Source organism: Daphnia pulicaria, chromosome 3, assembly GCF_021234035.1.
Source record: "Daphnia pulicaria isolate SC F1-1A chromosome 3, SC_F0-13Bv2, whole genome shotgun sequence".
In the NCBI taxonomy this organism is placed as follows: domain Eukaryota; kingdom Metazoa; phylum Arthropoda; class Branchiopoda; order Diplostraca; family Daphniidae; genus Daphnia; species Daphnia pulicaria.
This window is the reverse complement of record NC_060915.1, coordinates 8,909,822-8,931,797: the sequence shown is the minus strand read 5'-3', so window position 1 is coordinate 8,931,797 and position 21,976 is coordinate 8,909,822. Positions and strand designations below refer to the sequence as shown.

The window sequence follows — 21,976 nt, the reverse complement described above, 5'->3', positions numbered from 1 at the left end:
GTGAACCCAATATCAATAAGCGTGTGTACTCTACACTAGTCTAATGTTTGTCAGCTGATTACTCTAAGCCTGTCGCAAGAGGATATTGTTTACTTGTAACTCCAATACTAAGGCTTCTATATATTTGTCATAACTAAGAAAGAGTATTATTCATTTGGTTTCTCATAATGGAGACAGTAGCTGCTTTTTTTGGGGGCAACCCTTTCGCCACACCTATCGGACAATTAATTGGTAAGCAACTTGTTGAGTGATGTTGAAAACTTTAGCTTTCCCTCTGTGTAAAAGTCTGTTTATGTTATATATCCGTGGGGGCTAATAGAACGAGCCACTGATGCTTCGTTATCCGATGAGAATTGGGCACTCAACATTGAAATTTGTGACATGGTCAATGAGCAGGATGATGGGCCAAGAGATGCTGTTAGAGCAATCAAGAAACGTTTACAACTGAATGCTGGAAAAAACCATACAGTTGTCATGCACACTCTAATAGTATGAATTCATTAAAATTACTTATTTGTGAGAACTATCTAATCGGCAACAATTTAAGGTTCTTGAGACTGCTGTCAAGAACTGTGGGCGTCGATTCCATATATTGGTATGCAGCAAGGATTTTGTTCAAGAATTGGTGAAATTGATTGGTATGAATTTAAATAGTTTACAATACTACCTAAAAGTTCACTTAAAAATATTAATATTTATTTTAATAACACAGGACCAAGAAATGATCCACCAACAGACCTTCAAGAGAAAGTCCTAACTCTAATTCAGAGTTGGTCAGATGCATTTCAACAATATCCAGAACTGCAAGGAGTAACTCAAGTCTATCAGGAACTGAAATCAAAAGGCATTGAGTTTCCAATGACTAACATGGATTTAATGGCACCAATTATAACACCACAGAAGGTAAATAATTTAAAACTCTAAAAATCTTGAAGCACTACTTTATTGTAAGTATCAATTTAGACGTTCAGTCATGCCGAAGGTCTTTCCAAAAGTCGCAGTAATTCTGCTTCAGTCAGTCAGTCAGTTTATCAGCGCCCGCCTCCAGCTGATCCTCAACATGCAGCTCCTGTTGATGTTTCCACTCTATCTGCGATTACTTTGAGTGGTCCTCAGCTAGCGAAGCTCCAGCATGAGTTGAGTATGGTCGAAGGTAACATGTCCGTCCTATCGGAAATGTTGGCAGAGATGAGTCCCGGGCAAGAAAAACCCGCTGATTTGGAATTACTTCGTGAATTGTATTCTACATGTCGCAATATGCAACAGCGTTTGGTAGAGTTGGTGGATCGTGTTGCAAATGACGAAATTACAGCTCATCTTTTGAAAATTAATGATGACCTAAACAACCTTTTTCTGAGGTAACTATCAGTTGTCATCAGATAAAAGTGATTTCAGAAACTCAAAACACAAAATAATCACGATTCTCTTGTATGATTTTCTGTGTAGATACGAGCGTTACGAGAAGAATAGGCAGGCGGTAACTCAGGGTACTGAGACTCTGCAAAAAAATTCAGCTCCACCAATCAAGCCCAATGAATTGGTTAATCTTTCAGATCATTACCAACCATCTGCAAGCGCAGCGGCTGCCGCGCTTCCCACGATCACTACTCAACTTCAAGGTTTAGGTAAATTATCATCTAAACGTATTAGTCTGTAATACTGAGTAAAATAACTTAAATTTACAGGTTTAAAAAATCAAGATGAAAGCGAATTTGATATGTTTGCCCAGTCACGCAACGTAACTTATGAATCATCAAAACCTAGGTACGAATCTGATTTGAAATAGTATGTTATGTCTTTTCTTTAAAACTTTTTTCCTGATCAAATTGTTCGTTCTTTGAATAATGTCTTTTATGGATACTCTTTGTCCTGGACTTGGCGCATGGCACGAAATGAAACTTGCTATTGTGATTCGATTTCCTTTCCCAAACAGTGTGGGTAGTCCTTATGGAGATCCTGATGTGGTGGATGCCAGTTTAGGCACGTTGACTCAACAACGTCAACAAGAGGTACTTATCCGTTTTAATAGTCAACATCTTTTTAAAATTGTGGTTCATGGCTGCAAATGTTGATTACGTTTGTTAATGCTTCTGTCTTTCTGTGGCTGGGTGTGGTTGTCTTCAGGGAGGTATCTTTGAAGGTGATGATGTCTTTCAGGTAATTTGCCTCTCTGTCTGTTCAATACTTAAAACCTTCGTTTATCTCTTTTAATCTTGTTGTCTTTACTGATTTATTTTGTTTTCTGTATATTAACTGTATTTTACTTTGCCTTGTTTTTTTTTATTTGTTCTAATTCGTCGTGCTAATAAGTATTCTTTTTTAGGGAGTGAAAGACGAAGATATTGAAGAAATGGAAGCCTGGCTTGAAAAGGAGGTGACAAAACTTATTATGGCGCTAGTCAAATTTAATACATTAACGCATTTTCATATTTTTTATAAATATTTGATTGATCCAGCCCCACCTGGCAGAAGATGCTACACTAACCCCTGCTATGAAAGAATACATAAAAAAACGTTCCGCTCCAGCGTCGGGCGCTGCTGGCGAAGAAGGATCTACTCGCCGTTCTAACAACGATAATCTATTTTCACTCTAACAACCATATTTTTGTGTTTTCACTTTAAGGCTGCAAACTTTTCCGCCCTTTTAATCGTTCGCAACGGCCACATTGGTGTCTACTTTCTTTTGGATGAAAAAAAAAACTTATTTTAGGTGTAATTGTATATGGAAATTTGATGGTCTCAGTCGACTGGTCGAAGATTTCCGACCAGAGAAGTCTTATCCTTAACAAGTCAAGATATTTTTCCTCTTAGAAAGAACACTATTTGAAGGTTTTCTCCCTCAGCTGGTTGGGCCTTGATGTGTTGGAGCCCACATGTGTCCCCTCTAATCGGCCCGTATGTTTTGCAGCCCTTTATGTGTCCCATGATTAATGTTAATCAATTTGCTCGTCCTGTTGACATTCCTTTGCTTCCCTTCTACCTAGCCAGCTGTAGATGTTCCCTTCCTTTATTATTTAAAAAAATGATATCACTATGTATACAATAAACGCCTTGTATTACCCACCAAACAAATATACATTTGGTAGGCGATTACGATGGAACAAAAGGAAAATAACACTCTAGTGTTACTGTGCCTGTGAGTATCGCTGTCGTGTCTTTTCTAGGACATCCGCACGTCGTTTCCTTGACGCGTCCGAATGCAACGAACTGATTGAAGGAACTGCATCGGCTCCTAATCCTTCTCTTCCTGCTCTCATATCAACTGATATCTATGGGATTAAGAAAGCGTTAACAAGGCTACTTTTAAAGAAAATGTCTAGTTTCATAATTACTGGTTCAGTGATGGCATCAGCAGATTCAGTTTTACCCAAAGCTTGACCTTCATTCCAGCCCATTTTCGCCAGCATTTGGAAACCTTTATTCTTCTTTGCTATTGGCACGAGGGTAGAAGCTTGTTCCGTCTTTGCGCCGACAGGATCAATACCGACCGTCTGACGTCGAACTTCTGCCCTGTCTTGGTAACCTGGTTTTAACGAGACGGTCTCTTCGGAATCATGAAGTTTCAATCCAAACTTCTGCCGTATTTTCTTTAGCTCTCTTTTGCGAGCTTTTTCCAAGTCTTCTTTGGTTACGGACGTGGAAATGCTGCTCTCTTTGTTAGCCTGTTCTTTGATCACCAAACCAGGTTCACAACCGTCGCATGTTTCCAAGCCAGCATGAATGTGGCATAACAACGTGACGCTTCCAACTTGTACTTGCGAATCATGGGCTAAAATGTATTCGTCACTCGTTTCTTTAGATGCAGACAGACGCTCCTGCAACAAAATATCCTGTAGACTATGATTGATCTGGATATTGTTCTATAAGGAAAACTTACCAAATGAATGAAAGTACCGTTTCTACTTCCCATGTCAATGATTGTGAACGATTTTTCATCCTGATTGTAGCCAAATTTGGCATGTTTCTTGCTAACATTAACATCATCCAAGTAAACTTCACATTCTGGTAACCTTCCAATAGTCCCACCAGTGTAAGGTACAACAAATAAGGAACCAACTTGCACCTTGAAAAATTCAAATGAACTATTAGGTACTGGATAGCACTATAGTAATAAATAAAAAACAAACAAACAATATGTATACTTACTCTATCAATGCAGGAACTTACAACAAGAAAACGAGCACAGGGGGGTAATTTCTCAGCAAGTTTGTGAGCTTCACATTTGCTTTTTTTGTGTTTGGAATCTGTGTCATCCACTTCTTCTTCTGATAACTCACCTTCTGGCTTAGTAGCCTTTATTTCAGCCTCAACCTTTTTAGACAATTCTGATGTGTAGTTATCAATACTTTGTAGAACATGTTCGGCAACAGCATTTTCAAAAGTAAACCCTTCTACTTGGTGATGCACTACATATTCACAAATGGCTTCATCATATTGGTACCAAGTTCCTGTAAAACCATTGTAGTAGAGGCCAGTTTCCGAGTTATAATACATCTGTGTTGTGGAGTCATAGTAGAGGCCTGTCTCTTCATGGTATTCAAATCCAGATTGAGCTTGAGCTTCTTCGGCAGCAGCCTTCACTTGATCTGCAATAGAAAGTCCTGAAGCCCAACCGACCTCTTCTGTCGACGTCGACGGTTCTTCATTAACATCCATTTTTGATTGAGTTCCTGCAAATCAACAGAGAAAAACGCGTTATTCTTCCTGAAGGACGTTGAAGAGAAACTGCCGGTTGCATGTTAAGCTCAGCCATAATGCACTTTAGATGAACTGCGCGAAACTCCTCCCGATATTCAGTTGAAGTTCTTTCTTCTTGTAGATTAATTTGTGTTGAACAGCCACTCTTAACAATCAAAACGAAGGAACAAAACACACATCAACACTACAGACATATGCAGACAACTTATTGGGAATGCTACGTTGTGACTATTTTGTGGGAAGGAGCGGGGAGATGATTCTTGTCTGCTGAAGTTCTTCTGTTCCGCTTCTTTTTTTTGTAACATTTTAAATGTTAAATTATATAGGGTAATGTCTCAAAATCTGGACAGGCCTGAACGCTACAAATTTTGGACAACCGAAGAAATTTTGGTTTAAAAGTCCTATATGATGAGCAAATATCGCGAAAACTATACCAATATGAAGAATTTTTGCCATTCTATCTGGGTTTGCAAAATATTTACTCTAAATGCCTGAAATCTCAGGAAATTATTAAAATAAAATTTCTGAAAAGAACTTAGAAAATATGAAGTTTCTTGGCCTCATAAATCAAGCTGGAATAACATTTCTAGATGATATTTCTTGCTGTTTTAGGGCTCAAACGAAAGAATTTTGTTCATTCTTCACATTTCAGTACTTAAAACTGCGCCAAAACTGCAAATTCATGGAAGAAATCTAAGTAGAAGCTTGCTGGCGATAAATCCCATTACACAAAAGCTGGACACCCCCCCTTTCTAAATCTGGACAACTGTAGAAGCCACAGGGTGTCGCTAGTTGAGGTGTACGCCACATTTCTTCGTTCTTTTTAATTTCAGCTTCTTGACATCTGAAAGCAATTATGTTTATACTGATCTCATTCGTGTCTTATCTATATACATTCAATAAAATAGACTATAATCAAAAAACAATAATTGCTTTATTTTGCGATTGCGTTTAAACAATTTCATAAATTAGCAAGCTTCCACGGTTGTGTGGTAAGGGGCTTTCTTTGGTAGTATTTTGGATTTTGGGTGTCTCAAGGTTCAAATCCAAATCTCAACACAAATTTTTCATGAAAATAATTTGGAAATTGCCTAAGGGTGTCCAGAATTTATAACACGATAGGAATAGCGTGGAAATATATTCTTTTTTAAACTTAGATCATTAACCAAAATATATAGACATCTATTCTACAGTAAATTATCATTCGTAGCCGTATCGGTATAGCGCCCACCTGTTGATCGGCCTTTTCACGGGGCACAGGTTCAAATCCTTTTTGCTCCAAGAATTTTCTTTTTATTGCGAGCCCGAAGGGCGAAGCTAATAATCGCATACGCAGGAAAAAAAAACCCATGTCACTTTGTCTGTCTGTCTGTCTGTCTGTATGTATGTATGTATGTAACGCTCCATAGCTCGGGTGTTTCATGACAGATTTCGGACTTTTTGGTCTTAAAAATTAGACAAAAAATATGCGGTGTGACCAGAACAAAAGTTATTTCATTTACTTGATTAGTTCTCCTGTAATTAATGAAAAACTGTTTAAATAATTGATGAGTGACATCTTGCGGTGGCAACTACAACTTTTTCACTTAATGACTGGTGACATCTTGCGGTGGCGACTACAACTTTTTCTTTCTAATTTTCTTTTAAATTCCACTTTCCATTCTTAACGTGCTTGTCATTTACTTAACGTGTTAAGTTTAAAATAACGTGTTAAGTTTAAAATTAATTCTTTCTTGTCGAAAAATCACCACCAGATGTCGATAGCATCGCCGTGACGCAACCATGCCCCAACCATGACGCAACAACCAGAATTGCATTTAAGTTTGCAGTTATTAAACTAAAGGGTGGTTATTTTTAAATTTTCAATCATTGAACTTTATGTGTAAAAATAGGAACATTTGAGTTGAGCAAACTAAACGTAATTAACTTGCAAGGATATTGAACTGTGAATGAAAAATCACCACCAGATGTCGATAGCATCGCCGTGACGCAACCATGCCCCAACCATGACGCAACAACCAGAATTGCATTTAAGTTTGCAGTTATTAAACTAAAGGGTGGTTATTTTTTAATTTTCAATCATTGAACTTTATGTGTAAAAATAGGAACATTTGAGTTGAGCAAACTAAACGTAATTAACTTGCAAGGATATTGAACTGTGAATGAAAAATCACCACCAGATGTCGATAGCATTGCCGTGACGCAACCATGCCCCAACCATGACGCAACAACCAGAATTGCATTTAAGTTTGCAGTTATTAAACTAAAGGGTGGTTATTTTTAAATTTTCAATCATTGAACTTTATGTGTAAAAATAGGTTAAATATGAGTTGAGAAAATTAAACGAAAATAACTTGAAAGGATATTGAACTGTGACAGAAAAATCCCGTTTAAAGACAAAAAAGTCTGTGAAGAAAAGTGTGAATTGTGAATATGTTCAACTTAACAATAGGCCCTGAATTTGTCATTTAAGACAGTTTTCAACTGGCTTACGACTAATATGGTAAAGTGCCGTCCTGCCGAAAAAATTGGTTTTATCATCTATGTAGGTTCGAATCCAGATTCCGTATAAACTCTTTTTCATGAAATAAATTTGGAAATCGCCTCAGGCTGTCCAGAATTTATAACACGCTAGAGATGGCATGGAAATTTATTATTTTCGGAACTTTCATCATTCTTCAAACTATTTCAATATTTGCTTTTCTCAGAGATTACCCATGTAGCTAAAGTGGTTGAGGGCCTGCCTGAGAAGTTGTGGTTAAACTAAATTTCCTAGGTTCGAATCCAGGATTCTGCTAAAACATTTTTTCATGAAATTCATTTGGAAATCGCCTTAGGGTGTCCAGAATTTATAACACGCTAGAGATGGCTTAAAATTTTTTAATTTTAAAAACTTCTACCATTTAAAAAATCAGATTAACATCGATTTCATTTTCCGATAACCTATATAGCTCTGTCGGTAAAGTGCTTACTTTCTAATTATGATTACGACTAAGGCCATGGTTCAAATCCCATTCCGAAAGATATTTTTCATGAAATATATTATGAAGCGGAGAACGCCCAGAATTCAAAATTACTTTCATGAAATAGATTTCAATTGAAATAGGATTTGAACAACGGCGCCGATAGTGACGACCGTTGGGAAATATGCACTCTACCAACAGAGCTATAGCGGCTGTTATTGAGAGAAAAAGATGTTAATATGGTTTGAAAAATTATGAAAGTTTTAAAAATAATAAATTTCTAAGCCATCTCTAGCGTGTTATAAATTCTGGACAGCCTAAGGCGATTTTCAAATTTATTTCATGAAAAAATGTTTTTGCTGAATCCTGGGTTCGAACTTAAGTACTTTAGTTTAGCCACAATTTCTCAGGCAGGCCCTCAACCACTTTAGCTACATGGGTAATCTCTGAGAAAAGCAAATATTGAAATAGTTTGAAGAATGATGAAAGTTCCGAAAATAATAAATTTCCATGCCATCTCTAGCGTGTTATAAATTCTGGACAGCCTGAGGCGATTTCCAAATTTATTTCATGAAAAAATATTTTTATTCAATTCTGGATTCGAACCTGTGAAGTGTGAACTCTTGCTTAACCTTCTCTTCAGGAAAGCCTTTAACCACTTTAGCTATGTGGGTCGCAAATTTTTTATGGTAAGGGTAAGTTTAAACCATAATGCTGACCAATATTTTCAGCATAGACTTTGAAAATGGTCTTAGATCACTCTGAGAGAGGTATAAAATTAAAACTGAATTGATGAAAACGTTATTATTATGGTGCCACTTTATGCGTTTATTTTATCACAGTCGAATCATTCAAAGAAGACCCGTTTTATTCAGTTGTGGTTTCTGCTCATAGATGGCGCTGGTGGTTGTCCAGAATTTTTACAAACTGTCCAAGATTTTTGACGGTTGTCCAACTTTAGGAAGACGTTTGGCCTATCTCAAGCACGCAAATATGACATAGCCACAAAAGTGTCCAGAATTAGTGACACTACCCTAGCTAGTTATTTATTCAGTTTGATGGAATTTCACAAAATTTTTATGCTGGCATCCCCTTGGGTTGCCAGAGAAAGTAATACTTTAATATATTGTAATATAAAAAATCTGTACAGAATTCAAACGGGAAATTGTCATCGTTTATTCCACATGACCTCCAGTCAAACAAAAAAAAAGCACTGAGGTGAGAAGACAGTGGGCAGCTCACTGATGCAATAATAAATTGTACAATCATGCGTTATTTCAGTTTATACCAACAACAATTTTTTTTAACAGCTAGAAAGGCGAGATAGCACAAAATAATAACCGAGCTCAACATGAAACACATCGCCTAAGGGACCTTAAGGTCCCATACGATCCAGACTGATTTAAGAATTTGAATAACGAAGCCTCACAACGTTAATGCTGTACTTATTTACATAGTGAAAAAGAATATATCTACTTTCATTTGTGACAATATTGTTTTATTTTTCGTGAGTCATTACATGTTAGGGAAAATGCATTTTTTGTTCTGCTAATCCAATATGATTCGGAACGGCTTATAACATTTATATAGCTTGTTAGCATGCCCTATTATTTTTCGAAGTAATTTCAAAGTTTGTAACCTATCTATCACTTGTTGCAGGCGTAATTTGCCCGGTTGCATTCTGATACTTATCAGAATGCAACCGGGTCGCACAAAGTGATATCAGAGTACTCTGATATCACTGATGTGCGACTCTTTTAAAAGAATTAGGTATACCTGAAAAGACAGATGATTAAGCAATTCAATGATGCTCCAACACCTCTCGTGGGACAATCGTGGCAATATGAAAGGGTTATTTCTTACTGATTTGTAAGGCTTCTCCTGAGCTTTTCCATAGACAAAATCCTACACTCAATGGGCTCCTTTGAAAAAATAAGTATACCGTAGCTACACAAAACTGGGGAGAAAAAAAAGCAAAGAAGTGTTTGATAACAATCGGGAATCACCATCTTAGGGGCTTCGTGCTTGGAGGGCGCAGTTTAAGTTTACCTATATTTCAATATTTCATTCGGAATATGATTCAAATATCATCTTGGTTTAAAATTGATTTTAACGGGAAAGATATGATATACTTTTGTTTATGAACAGCAATTGCGGAAATGAAACTACGCTTTTAAATAATTCAACGATTATTAATTTAAATTTATTGATGTAGAAAATGAATTTTAAAAACTTACAAAAAAAGCATTGAAAAACATCCGAAATGAAGCCCTATCTGCAAATATATTGTTACCCTATCTGTACACTGTCTCCTTTCTTCATTACATGATAGCAACAAGCAAAAAACTTACACGGCTTCTTTTATATTCCGTCCTATCTACGCCTTCACCGTGTCTTGGTGTTGGTGGTGAAACTAACACCATAGAGCTAGGGGTGGCGTCTGTCTGTTGCTTTTAGTCTTCAACTTGGTTCGAAAGGGTAAAGACGTGTCTACGCTGATAACCACCTTTTTTTTTCTAAATGGATTCTGACGATTGCGAGGAAGATGCCAACACCATTTCATGTCAAAATTTAATTCAGCGCTTCACCAAAAAACGTCAAAAGCCAGAAGAAACCAAGGATGAAGTAACGGAAACGGTACAAGTAAGTGGAAATCAATGAATAAAATAGTACCGCTTTTAAATCAAAGAACTTAATTCATCCAATAATTGTTAATTTCTACTTTCACTCGGAAAAAGGATAAACGTCGAAAGATTACCTTAGCCAACGGTGTTGCCATCATAGTGGGAAGTATCATAGGTTCAGGGATATTTATCTCTCCTAAAGGAGTATTGGCCAATGCTGGATCGACTGGGGCGGCGTTAGTAGTATGGGCACTGTCGGGAATCTTTTCTGCCGGTGGAGCACTTTGTTACGCCGAATTGGGCACAATCATATCCAGAAGTGGTGGTGATTACGCCTACATTTTAGAGGCGTTTGGGTCACTACCCGCTTTTCTCACACTTTGGGTTATTACACTGATTATAAAGCCAGCATCGCAAGCAGTTGTTGCTCTCACTTTCGCCACGTACATGCTACAACCCATCTTCGGTGACTGTCCCGTACCTTACACGGCAGTTCGTCTCCTTGCTGCCTGTTGTCTCTGTAATTGAAAAACGAACATTTAATTCTATCAAGTTAATCATAATTTAATTATATTGAATTGATTTTACCAAAGGCCTTTTGACCGGTATTAGCTGCGCCAGTGTACGGGGAGCCATGCGTGTCCAGAACGTTTTCACGGTGGCTAAATTAATGGCGTTATTCATCGTCATCGTTCTTGGCTTGGCTGAGCTTTTTGCAGGTTTCGTTTTGAGTTACTGTCAAAGAGTTAAAGAGAAGCTAGTCTTAAGCACTTACAAAATTCTTCAGGTAAAACGGAAAATTTAACCTTCACTCCTTATTTGGAAGACGCACCCCTTAATATTGGCAAATTGTCTTTGGCATTCTATTCGGGTAGAGATTATAAATTCAGTTACACAGTAATATTTGAAAATAATATCATTGACACTGACCATTTCTATAGGCTTGTTTGCTTTCGGTGGTTGGAATTACCTTAACTTCGTGATCGATGAGCTCCAAGATCCATACAGGTAGTAAAAAAAAAAAAAAAAATATACGATTTAAGTTAGATAACATTTTTGTAAAAAATAAAAAAAAAACACCTACATTATGAGAATGGGAAATCTCAGCCTTAATGGTAGTACCATCGAGAATGGCGTGCCTCTTTCCGACGAAACCAATCTCGTTCATTTTTTATTTATTTGTCGGATCGATAAGATTGGACACGAAGCAACAGCTTCGACTGTAGTGGATTACATTTCCAATGCTGATGTGATGTTTGTTCTGCCAAAGTGATTTTTGATATCGATTTTTTTTTTCACATATTGTAGGAACCTGCCATTAGCTATATTTATAGCAATGCCCATAGTCACGCTGTTCTATGTTTTGGCCAATTTGAGCTACTTCGTTGTGATATCGCCGACTGAAATCATCGCCTCTCATGCTGTGGCCGTGGTATGTTTAAAAAACAAACGTATTAAATGGATTCCCCATCCCTAATCACGACCTATTGGATGAAATCAGACTTTCGGATTAAAGCTTTATAGCTGGTTAAAATGGGTCATACCTTTATTCGTCTCGATCTCAACTTTCGGCAGTTTGAATGGGATCACGTTCACAGCGGCGCGAATTGTGGCTACCGGAGCTAACGAAGGTCAGTTTCCGGCCGCGTGTGGGTTCCTTCACCAAAAGTTATTAACACCAATACCAGCCCTCATGTGGGAGGTAAATAACTAGGATTCATGTCCGTTCATGTTCTTTTTACTTAACAATGAAATCCTAATCAGTAACAAAATAACACTTGCATTCCAGTGCTTCCTGGCTTTGACACTGCTCCTTTTCCCTGACGTTTTCTCGCTGATAAACTATCTGAGCTTTGCATTGTGGTTGGTATCCGGCGCAAGTGTGACAGGGCTCTTATATCTACGTTGGAAGTTACCTGACATTGAGAGACCTATAAAAGTCCCTCTGGTTTTGCCAGTCACCTTTCTTATTTGTTGCATATTTCTCGTGTTGGTTCCCGCTATCGTAACTCCTCTCGACACAGGTAAAAACACCTCCTAAATTATGAGTGGTAACGCAAACAAATATTTTACTTAAAAAAAAATGGCTCGTCAACAGGAATAGGAGTGATCATCGTTTTGGCTGGTGTTCCTGTTCACTTCTTAATTCAAAAAAGCTCGTCTTCAAGTACCGTTCAAAAATATTCAGGTACTAGTTTTACTGACTTTTACCATTTTCGTTGATGAATTCATTATTTCCAACCAATTTTATCTACAGATAAATTTTCTCGCTTTTGCGTCGCTTTACTTAACGTTTCGCCTGTCACCGTGCAAAATACTTAAAACTGCAAAATTCAAAAGCTTAAAAAATTTTATTATTATTTACCGTAAATTATGGATGTTTACTTTGGCCAATAAACAAACTCCAATGACGAAATCAATTCTAGTTTTATTTTCAACAAAAAGTAATTCGCGACTTACTACAACTGACTGGAATTTTGAAAACAAGGGCGGGTTCAAAAATGCGCTAATCGGCGTTTGACTGGACAGAATTTTCACTCTGTAAACAAATAATTAAGAAAATTAATGTAAACCCAAGAACTTAAAAGTGACGCCACGAGTTACCACTTTTGGTATAGAAAAAGGAAAACTTTTTCCGGCTTTTTTACATTCGTCTTGTAAAGAGTGAAGGGCTGAAGAGTTCAAATGCGACAGTTCAACGCCTTCGCTCAATGCTTTATTTATTATAACTATAGCTGCATCTAAATCGTTTTTGGAGCCTAGGTAAACAAAAAAACATACATTGAATTAAATTTTTTAATAAATTAAATTTTTCGATTCAATAATTACGAAGGGCATCAATCCAGGCAGAATAGGCAACGCCAAAAGCAGTCGGCTTTACATGCTTAGCGGACGCCAGCGTTTTAACAAGAGTTTCAGCCAAATCAACGTCGTTAGTTTTTCTGATCTTGCGACAGATTGATTGAAATTTAATAGCGCCAGGGGAAACCTTGAGTATTTCCCACGTTGATTGTGCCTCTGTAGTGTTTCCATTGTTAACAAAATAGGACCAAAGAGAGTTTGTTGGGCCATACAGTCCTAATTTCAAACTTAAATTGGCTATTTCTTGGCCTAATTAAGAAAACAAAAAAGTTTTCGATTATTGTGATTTCATTCGTTGTAAAAAACACAACACTTACATTTTGGTATGACATTTGGGTTCTTTTCAATAATAGCCATTATGCCTCCTTCAGGAAATGCACTTTTCAATGCATTCAATTGTTCTTCTTTCAGGTTGCTTTCGGCTGAAGCGGTCTTAACATTATTCAATAGAACATCAACGTAATCTACCGCAGCGACAGGGTCGCATGCGATGGCGGAAGCAAGATGATTTTCAAAGCTCAGCATTGGTTTTCTTTGCTGAATATCATGAACAAAAAATTATGGAAGTTATAAAATAAAATTCAGATAAAATTTCAAACTTACTTCATTTATACATTCGCCAAGAGCACGGATGGCTTTATGGTCGCCAGACGCGACCAGTGCGCTCATTAAAAACCTAAAGACGCGTAGAAAGATCAACTTCCCTTTCTGTTCAGCCTCTACATAAAGCTGGGTAGCAACATCAAGAACTCCTCCTTTCACGGCAGCTTCAATCAAATTGTTCAGATTGCTTTTGCTGAGAGCGTTTCCCTGACTTTCATACCTATAAGACCAAATACCATAAATAATGAGAGTAGGGGAGGGGGAGAGTGATTTACTCACGTTTTCTTTAGCTCCACAGCAGCATTGATGTCCCCATTTTTAAGTGCTGTTGCAAATTCTGTCATGAGAGGATGAGGTTCAATTACACTTTTCTTTCCAACGACGGCGGAAACGGCCGATTTTGAGGTCGAAGGACTCGATGAAGTTGGAATAGGTGCCGTCACTGCTTTCGGTAAATCAGGAACTGCGAAAGGTACATGCTCGTTATTTTCCTTCAGAAATTTCCCCAACTTCTCTAGAAATTCTGGGTTGGCTTGAACGTCTTCTTCTTGCATTTGCGTCCATAGAGCAGTAGCGCGAGCGACATCGTTTGTCTTTATGCAGGCGGATAACATGTGCTGGAACATCATGAGTCGATCAACACCATACACATCTTTAGTAATTTTGATAAGATTTTCTAGCTCTGTGATCCTGTTGTCTTCAACGTAACGACGACAAGCCATCTCAAAACGATTCATCATAGCACGAAGACCAGGAGTCTATGTTTAAAGAAGAGGTAGGATGAAATTAAGGTAAATTAAACCAAGAAAGAAATGCTTCTTCACAATCATACCTCTAGCACTTTTTTCGCTTGTCGAATTCGACCGCATTCTAAAAACGAAAATATTAAATCGTACAGACTGTTCATCTCGCCGTGAACTTTAATACTGGCATCCATAATTTGCTGGAGACGCTGAGCGTCTTCCATTTCAATCAATTGGGTGACCAATGCGCTTTTGTAGGGGGTGATACGATATTTTTCAACACATTCAAGGAACACTTTCAGAGCAGTTTCGATGTCTTTCCTAGAAGAAAAAAAAAATAACGAATCGTGAAAGAGTGATGAGTAATTAACAAGTAAGACCACACTTGTGCCATACCTGACAACGTGGACCTTGACGAGCGAACTAGCAACCAAACCAGTAATTTTCAATCCAGATTTCTCAAAAATTTCAAATAATTTTGAAGTTAGTTCCACGTCTCCTTTGGTAACAGCCACGTCCAAAAGGCGCGAACTGAATATATCGTAACGCACGTTTTCTTGTTTCTCATCAGACGCTATATTCAAACGTTCAAGAATTTTAAACATGTCTTCTGTTCGATCGCCTTTTAGCAAGCTTGTGGCCAGACGAAACAACTTTGATGCCGTCAAATTGAAATCTGGAGTACTGGCATAAATCGCATTCAAAATCGCTAATGCATCATCCAAACGCTCATGTTGCGCATATAAATCCATCAACAAGACATTCAAGTTATTTGAGAAAACGAATTTGTTGGATTCCAATCGCTGTAAAATAATAATTCTCAAAAAACGTTAATAACGGTTCAAACGTTAAATAAATAATAAAAAACAACCAACCTCCTTCTCTTTCAATGCTTGTTCGAGATTGTTCTGTTTGGCAAATTCAATAAATGCAGCCACAGATTTAAACTGGTAACCTTCATTTCTTTTACTCTTATCTGATGGATAAGCAAAGACATCTGTTGGTGCCAATTTTCCGGAACCAAGCTCGACAAGAAGCTGTGCGACCGAATCCGTCATTTCTTCACTAGCTTTTTCTTGGATGTGCTGAATAGCACTTGTTGGCAAACTTATTCCGTTTTCGTGCATGGCTTTCAAAAGAGGTTCAACAACTTCTAACTTTGGACTGAAAAAAAAATGTATGTAGTTCACATTGAATTATTTGTGGATTTCAACTTCAGTGAATAGGAGAAAAGGCTTACTTTGGTGCGCGATCAAAAATTTCCATTATAAGTGGTCCGGCCAACCCAGCAGCTTGATCAGTTACATTGTTTTCGGCATCGGGTGTTTCAAGTACGCGAAGCATAGATTTAAGAAGTTTTGCTGTAGAAGACGCATCTCGCGTCTTAAGGTAAGCCTCGCGAGCTGCATAGCGAATTTGCATGCTTTCATTACGGATACTAGAGAAAAAGAAGTAATTGGGAGTAACAGGGAGTTAGCATCAATTTTAAAAACAAAGGTGTCATTTCATTTCTCGCTTACAAGATCTTTGAAGCAACGTTAATTGCAGTTGTGAAGTCCTGATTGTTTAGACTTCGTACAATTAAGGAAGTGGCTACAACACTCGGCGGAACATCAACTGCTCGTAATTTCCGGATAAGTGTACCAACTTCTTCATCGGCCATAAAAGGTAGTACACGTTGGCTTATGGTGTCTACATTCGGCATAACCTGTATTGCTGCCATTTGACGCAGAGCATCCAAGATTCCTTTTTCCCCGCTAACTTTTGACTGTGCGGTCTAAAGAGGTAAATCAGTAAAGCCAATAAAGTATTTTATCACGAAGTGTATAGAAACAGGGTTAGGAATTGAATTACCAAAAGTGGCCAAAATGCTGAAGGTCTCAACATTTCCTTTTGTTTCTGAATCTGCTTGAGAAGAAGATTGGACATTTCTGATTTTCCAAGTGCGTTAGACAGCTCAAGAGCCGTGAAGTAAGCTCTGGTGTTTAAACCAGTTTCCACAATTTGGTCACACAATGAAATGACCTTTTGAGGTGGAATATTGGACTTGATAATTTGTTTAATGAAAAAATTCCCTTGCGGACTCACCTACCAAATACACTTTATTAATTATGGTTCATTAATCTTTTAAATTTATAACATCATACTTGACCATTGGTTAACTGAATAGGTTTCATGGTTTTTAGCACTTTAAAGGCCTGATCTACTTGTTGAAGATTGATTAAACGAAGAATAACGTTGAAACAGTCCTGATTGTAGCCAGAAAATCTACTCATTTGACTCAACAAATAATCAACAATTTCCGAGTGACCGTGAACTGCTGCAGTGTACAAGACTTCCATTAAGTTTCTGTCATGAATAGCAATTTCCTTAGATTTGCATTCACCTGATGAAATAAGAATAATTAAAGAAGAAAAGTGATGGAGTTTTTTTAAGATGAAATACTTAAGGCAGAAGTGAGATCTTGTAAGTGTCCATGTTTGGCGTAGCCACAGAGTAAAGCACGATAAGTTTCGCCATCAGGTTCAAGACCAGCTTGGGACATGACTTTAATGACACCTTTTGCACTTTCTAGATCACTGTCATTTTCACAAAGTTAATTTTAGTCTATTTATTAATTATAATTTTTAAATTGTACAATATGTGTAAATATGTTTACCCAGTGTTTGCATGGCCCATAACAAGTGAATTAAATACTTGTTCACCAATAGGGAGATCTTTACTTTTCATTATTTCCAAAATTTGTGATGCACCATCAATATCTCCTTTTTGACAATATGCTGACAACAGTCTCTGATAAGTCACCTAGAAAAAAAAACAAATTAGGATTACAAAAGCAATAGTAATCTTGATTGAGGTTAATTAACTCTATTAGGTTGAATTTCCTTCCCTTCCAAAAGGTGGAGAAACTTCATGGGATCAAATGAATGCTCATTCTCTAAATATACTCTGAGCAGAGCATTATAGTGGCTAATGTCAAGTGGAACACCAAATCCCTCAAACATTTTCCATACTTCTTCAACTAATTTTGTTCTTGAAATTGGTGGTTCTTCAGGCACAAGATTTCCACAACACCGAATGAGCAGCAAGCTCTGAGTAGTTGAAGCAGTTTCTGGATAAACATACATAAATCAAGCACTAAACATTTTACCAGTTCTAAGGGTGTTATACTTTGTTTTTTAATCTTTTGAATTATATCAAGAATGTCATCTTTTGTAATGCGACCAGATTTTTTTGCATCCAACTCAGCTTTCTCAATGGCTTTGTCTACACTATCATTTATTGTGGAAATCGGAGGTTGCTGAACAGCATTATCATTTAAGTTCTTTAGTGGTAGCTGGGCAGCAGAAAAGGATCTAGAAATAAAATACAATTTAGCGGTATATATTTAACATTAAATTATCGAGTCACGTGGGTACCGGTATTTTACGGACACGATAATAAGTTGAAAAACAACAAACCTCTGAATATTAGTTTCCCATTCTCCTCTGCGTGCACCGAGCAGTAATTCATTGTTACTCCTTCCACCATTATTTAAATCAAAACTTCTTGTTAAATTAGAGAATAACCGAAAAAACTTTCCCGAACGTAACATTGAAGCCATTTTTCAGTTTTCCACTATTCGGAATAAGAGAGCACACACTCGGAAGATTCAGAACTGCGGGCTAGTACTAAACTTTGGGAAAATTGTTGCGGTATTTTTTGAGATCAGGGTGCTTCTAAACAATCTTTCAAAATACAGCTGACGGAAATGAATGGAATGCAATTTAAAAAACACTAGCTATAATATTGAAGATGTCAAATTTAGGATTTAGATTAGAATTGATTTATTCTTCTGATATATTACTATTGAATTTTATTCTTAATACATCACAGTTTATAACTTCATCATGAAAATCACCAGAAGTTTTCTGGGAAACATTTTCGTCAGAGGGCACATCTACATTCGTTAATCAAGCACAATGGAGAAACGAACCGTGAGTTTTAAATTCATTAGGATCGAAAATTGTATTGGTAAATGAATTGGAAATCGTACTTTAGATAATTTTCAAGCAAAAAAGATGGCGAATATTACAACAAACACAAGGACAACCCCAAAGACTTTTAGCATCAGCCACCTATTAGAAGAGACGGAACGAAAGTAACGCAAGAGTTCGTCATGAGCGGCTTCCACATTAAGTTGGGCATCGTCAACATTCGAGTCAATCCTACACGAAGTTAAATATTTCCATAAATTTTTTGTTATAACATATTTTAAAATAATAAATGTCATTACCGCTGAACCATTTCTTCTTGTTCGCGAACCATGAGAGCCAGTTGCTGGAAAATTCCGCCCAACTCCACGATAGTGGATTCTATACTTTGGACTGCGTCAGAACGACTTTGCAGGTAAGATTCTGTTTCGTCGGCAAACACTTGCTGCTGAATTTGATTCCTGTTGGTTTTGTTGTCAGCGGCACCCATGTCGATAGCTACTGCTTCTCCTCCATGGGCTTGATAGGCAGCATCACGGAGTAGAACAGATCCTTTAGAACCATTTTGAGAGGATCCAAACGGTCCTCCTGTCAAGGCTGCAGCCGGTAAATCAGAAACGACTGGGACGGAGCCAGAAAACTGTTCTCGACGGCTTCTCTGGGCTTTAAGATTCTAAAATATTTTCAAAACATTGATTTTACTGAATATCCTAGATAATAAAATCTAAGTTATTTTTTAAACTAGGAAAGGCGTGTACCTCAGTGCGGACTTCAAGGACTTGTTTGAATTCAGAAGACATATTGGCTAGCTTCGACTGAAGAGCTACAACGACATTTGCTGAATGGGCCTTGGTATTTTGTTGTTGATTCTGTTGCTTTTTCATGAATCCTTGCAGATGAGCAATCTGTTTGTTCAGATTTGTGATATCTTCTCGGATGATGTAAGTCAGTTCTTGGATCTCTTGAGGACGATCATCAAATAGCGTTCGTTTTTTCGCCACTGCAAGCATAAATGTGAAACCATGAAATGATTGTTTGAACAGTAGAAATTAAAAACAAAGCTAATTACATAGAGTTAGTTTTTCCAGTTTTGCATATGTGTTGCTCAAATCCTTACTAATAACTCTGTACAGAAAAAAATAGGAATATTTTCAATAGTCGCACATATTTCTTAAAAGTCTATAACTTACTTTGCCACTTTCATGAATTCAGAGTACTGTTGATGTTGATCTGTATTCTTAGATGGATGTGAGTGACTCGGCCTCCCGACTACTCCGTTAATTGGTCTACTCTGGAAGCTTCTGACTGCAGAGAGAAACTCTGCAGTTCGATCACGTGAAGATGCATTGGTGGAAGACAGAACCGATGAACTCGAATTAGATGCTAGGGCCATCATGTCAGCGCTGTTGGTTTTGGCTTGAACATCTAAAAATTTATCTCTTGAATAATTTGGTGCAACAAATGCACCTATTTCACCCTGCGGAACAATGAAAAAGGATGGCTGCTGTTGAGGACTTTCTCCCGACCACAGTAAAACGGATGAAGAGCCTTTCAGGACTTGGTTTTGTAGTTGGGTTTCAGCAAGCGGCTGATGCTCCGATTCAGAGCCTTGCCGGCGTCTTCGAGTAATCATCCGTCAAAAATTTATCTTTCGAAAAATTCATCCGTTTTCGTCTTTGAAATCCAAATAATCGGGAACGCCAGATAGTTTGCGACAAGAAACTATACCGAATGCCACGTCATATTAAGGGTTGTCTGCAGAGTGTGTGCAGACGAAAAAATACCAAACATTAACCGTAATTCCCAACGTTGCCAACGTTAATTATCTACTGTATAAAGTTCAATCTATTTATCATTTTATTTTAACCAGGGGTATGGAAGACTCTCCATGCCCATGTTTTAACCTTTATCCAGCTTTATCAATTGCTATTATTAATTACTATGTATAGACTTTATCTTTCTAGTTTCTACAATGTTGGTTTGCTTTAAATGTCGCAAATTCCTCCTAAGAGAGTGTGACTTACGTACTAGTCGGTACTAGTCTCTCCATCGTTTCCGCGTCATACCGGGCTATCAAAATTAAGTTTTCATCTCAATTTTTTTTTTTTTTATTTAGGAGAAGCCGTTTTCATTGCTATCGCCCCTAAGGGAAGACCAAAACAATATTATAATGCACACTTAGAAAAGTGTACTGTAAATGTGTAATTCTACTGTTGAACACAGAAGTTCCCAAAAGCTTTTCTTTATACATATAAATTTGTGAAGCATTTCTGTTTAATTTATTTTATTTCCTTTCCAAACATTTTTTAACAACAGTCTCAAGATTTACGCTTGATTGCCAAAGCTTACGTAAGTCTTCAAATCCCTATAAAACACAAACAAATAGTATTTGGTTCCGGAAATAAAATCGTAAATGAAATAATATTAATAACAAACGATTTCTGCATATTATATTTACTAAATATCGCTGCCAATTAAATAAGAATAGCAAAGTGAGTCGTATTATTCAGAAAGAGACGGCCTGTTCATATTCGAAACAACGATGGAATGTTTAACTGTGGGCCTATAGATATGTAAAGATTGAAGAAACAACAAAGAAAATGATGGCCGGAATTGAATCATTTAAACTTTCTTGGTCGTGGCTGTGCGCTTAACCGTAGTGGACGCGCGCTTAGCAGTTGTAGGTGCGCGCTTGACAGTAGTGGTCCTAGGTCTAGGTGTTGTAGATGCGCGCTTGGCAGTTGTGGGTGCAGGTCCACGCCTAACAGTAGTGGTTCTCGGTTTAGCTGTTGTTCCTGCGCGTTTGACAGTAGTTGTTCTCGGTTTAGCTGTTGTTCCTGCGCGCTTAACCGTTGTCGATGAACGCTTAACAGTCGTAGCAGCACCAGCCATAGGCTTAGCCGTCGTCGATACCTGTTTAACAGTTTTGGGCGTTGTTTCTGAAGCACTCTGCTGGGAATTAGCCAGAGAAATGATGGCTACAATAATAAAAATCTTCACCTATTGAAATCAAACGCATTTTCATTAAATAATTTTCAACGAGTATTACACAGTCATAATTTGTTATTGGTAAAATCACTTTCGCCGTGCTTTTGGCCGCTTGGTAGCTTAGAGGCAAGGGTTTAAATACGAATTTTTAAAAATCATTCGGGAAATTGAATACATGAAATATTTCAATAAATTGTTGCAGTACATCCCAAATGAATTCCATTTAAATTGATTCTACGGTTCTATGTCTAAATATAATACAGGTGTAACAGATACAAAGTAAATGTAACAGTGATCATACCAATAAGTACTTCATTGTGTTGAATTTTTCTTCTAGCTACCGATGAAAAGGAGTTGTTTTCTCGAACGAAGATTACTGGTTACTTGATCAGGATTTACCGAGTCACGCATTAATATAGCCACGGTTGCCCATTTTTTTTTTTTTTTTTGCACTTCCTTCTTCATTTCTAACATTTTTATGTTGCATTGGCGGATAGTTTCAGTCCTTCTTGTTCAGAAAG

The 21,976-nt window shown here is 37.4% G+C and overlaps 6 protein-coding genes and 2 long non-coding RNA genes across 10 annotated transcripts; 3 read left to right on the top strand and 5 right to left on the bottom strand.

Moving 5' to 3' along the window:
- Window positions 1–46: 46 nt before the first annotated feature.
- On the top strand, window positions 47–3,063 carry LOC124329105 (TOM1-like protein 2). 2 transcript variants are annotated; one of them, XM_046788105.1, is made up of 11 exons: window positions 47–231; window positions 320–489; window positions 548–638; window positions 713–903; window positions 964–1,358; window positions 1,447–1,625; window positions 1,686–1,764; window positions 1,934–2,009; window positions 2,125–2,157; window positions 2,324–2,374; window positions 2,457–3,063. In XM_046788105.1, the coding sequence occupies exons 1-11, from the start codon at window positions 168–170 to the stop codon at window positions 2,592–2,594; spliced, it is 1,467 nt and encodes a 488-aa protein (XP_046644061.1). In that variant the 5' UTR covers window positions 47–167; the 3' UTR covers window positions 2,595–3,063. The 2 variants fall into 2 exon arrangements, with proteins under 2 accessions (XP_046644061.1, XP_046644062.1); XM_046788106.1 differs by lacking the exon at window positions 2,125–2,157.
- Window positions 3,037–4,929, bottom strand: LOC124329119 (angiogenic factor with G patch and FHA domains 1-like). 2 transcript variants are annotated; one of them, XM_046788143.1, is made up of 5 exons: window positions 4,761–4,929; window positions 4,147–4,670; window positions 3,878–4,063; window positions 3,333–3,815; window positions 3,037–3,269 (listed from the first exon to the last, which is right to left on the bottom strand). In XM_046788143.1, the coding sequence occupies exons 2-5, from the start codon at window positions 4,654–4,656 to the stop codon at window positions 3,126–3,128; spliced, it is 1,323 nt and encodes a 440-aa protein (XP_046644099.1). In that variant the 5' UTR covers window positions 4,657–4,670; window positions 4,761–4,929; the 3' UTR covers window positions 3,037–3,125. The 2 variants fall into 2 exon arrangements, with proteins under 2 accessions (XP_046644099.1, XP_046644098.1); XM_046788142.1 differs by having other exon boundaries at window positions 4,147–4,928.
- A 3,573-nt stretch (window positions 4,930–8,502) lies between these two features.
- Window positions 8,503–9,269, top strand: LOC124329260. Its single transcript, XR_006916692.1, has 2 exons — window positions 8,503–8,879; window positions 8,972–9,269. It is a non-coding gene; the product is annotated as an uncharacterized LOC124329260 (long non-coding RNA).
- Window positions 9,270–10,141: 872 nt separating this feature from the next.
- On the top strand, window positions 10,142–12,825 carry LOC124329102 (large neutral amino acids transporter small subunit 1-like). The gene is made up of 10 exons (XM_046788100.1): window positions 10,142–10,304; window positions 10,400–10,805; window positions 10,879–11,004; window positions 11,073–11,156; window positions 11,227–11,293; window positions 11,594–11,717; window positions 11,787–11,987; window positions 12,075–12,309; window positions 12,384–12,473; window positions 12,543–12,825. The coding sequence occupies exons 1-10, from the start codon at window positions 10,182–10,184 to the stop codon at window positions 12,605–12,607; spliced, it is 1,521 nt and encodes a 506-aa protein (XP_046644056.1). The 5' UTR covers window positions 10,142–10,181; the 3' UTR covers window positions 12,608–12,825.
- LOC124329280 lies at window positions 10,715–11,585 on the bottom strand. Its single transcript, XR_006916727.1, has 4 exons — window positions 11,256–11,585; window positions 11,092–11,148; window positions 10,874–11,020; window positions 10,715–10,803 (listed from the first exon to the last, which is right to left on the bottom strand). It is a non-coding gene; the product is annotated as an uncharacterized LOC124329280 (long non-coding RNA).
- LOC124328988 (leucine-rich PPR motif-containing protein, mitochondrial-like) lies at window positions 12,694–18,171 on the bottom strand. The gene is made up of 18 exons (XM_046787861.1): window positions 17,955–18,171; window positions 17,665–17,849; window positions 17,361–17,605; window positions 17,153–17,298; window positions 16,939–17,072; window positions 16,641–16,879; window positions 16,348–16,581; window positions 16,014–16,270; window positions 15,734–15,931; window positions 15,369–15,657; window positions 14,890–15,296; window positions 14,583–14,814; window positions 14,030–14,508; window positions 13,751–13,970; window positions 13,465–13,684; window positions 13,115–13,396; window positions 12,890–13,044; window positions 12,694–12,824 (listed from the first exon to the last, which is right to left on the bottom strand). Exons 1-18 carry the CDS (start codon window positions 18,095–18,097, stop codon window positions 12,792–12,794), a joined length of 4,098 nt encoding a protein of 1,365 aa, XP_046643817.1. The 5' UTR covers window positions 18,098–18,171; the 3' UTR covers window positions 12,694–12,791.
- Window positions 18,172–18,305: 134 nt separating this feature from the next.
- LOC124329126 (syntaxin-5-like) lies at window positions 18,306–20,244 on the bottom strand. The gene is made up of 5 exons (XM_046788157.1): window positions 19,658–20,244; window positions 19,537–19,592; window positions 19,226–19,467; window positions 18,770–19,140; window positions 18,306–18,701 (listed from the first exon to the last, which is right to left on the bottom strand). The coding sequence occupies exons 1-5, from the start codon at window positions 20,098–20,100 to the stop codon at window positions 18,542–18,544; spliced, it is 1,272 nt and encodes a 423-aa protein (XP_046644113.1). The 5' UTR covers window positions 20,101–20,244; the 3' UTR covers window positions 18,306–18,541.
- A 656-nt stretch (window positions 20,245–20,900) lies between these two features.
- On the bottom strand, window positions 20,901–21,916 carry LOC124329227 (proteoglycan 4-like). The gene is made up of 2 exons (XM_046788290.1): window positions 21,757–21,916; window positions 20,901–21,467 (listed from the first exon to the last, which is right to left on the bottom strand). The coding sequence occupies exons 1-2, from the start codon at window positions 21,769–21,771 to the stop codon at window positions 21,090–21,092; spliced, it is 393 nt and encodes a 130-aa protein (XP_046644246.1). The 5' UTR covers window positions 21,772–21,916; the 3' UTR covers window positions 20,901–21,089.
- Between the last annotated feature and the right edge of the window lie 60 nt (window positions 21,917–21,976).

Coding starts and splice junctions, on each gene's coding strand:
- LOC124329102 (XM_046788100.1), top strand. CDS start 10,182: ATGGATTCTGACGATTGCGAGGAAGATGCCAACACCATTTCATGTCAA. Junction 10,305..10,399: donor AAGTAACGGAAACGGTACAA/GTAAGTGGAAAT, acceptor ACTCGGAAAAAG/GATAAACGTCGAAAGATTAC. Junction 11,157..11,226: donor GTCTTTGGCATTCTATTCGG/GTAGAGATTATA, acceptor CCATTTCTATAG/GCTTGTTTGCTTTCGGTGGT.
- LOC124329105 (XM_046788105.1), top strand. CDS start 168: ATGGAGACAGTAGCTGCTTTTTTTGGGGGCAACCCTTTCGCCACACCT. Junction 1,359..1,446: donor CTAAACAACCTTTTTCTGAG/GTAACTATCAGT, acceptor TTTTCTGTGTAG/ATACGAGCGTTACGAGAAGA. Junction 2,010..2,124: donor CTCAACAACGTCAACAAGAG/GTACTTATCCGT, acceptor GGTTGTCTTCAG/GGAGGTATCTTTGAAGGTGA.
- LOC124329126 (XM_046788157.1), bottom strand. CDS start 20,100: ATGATTACTCGAAGACGCCGGCAAGGCTCTGAATCGGAGCATCAGCCG. Junction 19,593..19,657: donor GAATTCATGAAAGTGGCAAA/GTAAGTTATAGA, acceptor TTTTCTGTACAG/AGTTATTAGTAAGGATTTGA. Junction 18,702..18,769: donor CAAGAAGAAATGGTTCAGCG/GTAATGACATTT, acceptor AACTTCGTGTAG/GATTGACTCGAATGTTGACG.
- LOC124329119 (XM_046788143.1), bottom strand. CDS start 4,656: ATGGATGTTAATGAAGAACCGTCGACGTCGACAGAAGAGGTCGGTTGG. Junction 4,064..4,146: donor TAAGTTCCTGCATTGATAGA/GTAAGTATACAT, acceptor GAATTTTTCAAG/GTGCAAGTTGGTTCCTTATT. Junction 3,270..3,332: donor CTGATGCCATCACTGAACCA/GTAATTATGAAA, acceptor TTAATCCCATAG/ATATCAGTTGATATGAGAGC.
- LOC124328988 (XM_046787861.1), bottom strand. CDS start 18,097: ATGGCTTCAATGTTACGTTCGGGAAAGTTTTTTCGGTTATTCTCTAAT. Junction 17,850..17,954: donor TGGGAAACTAATATTCAGAG/GTTTGTTGTTTT, acceptor TTTTATTTCTAG/ATCCTTTTCTGCTGCCCAGC. Junction 17,073..17,152: donor ATGGGCCATGCAAACACTGG/GTAAACATATTT, acceptor TGAAAATGACAG/TGATCTAGAAAGTGCAAAAG.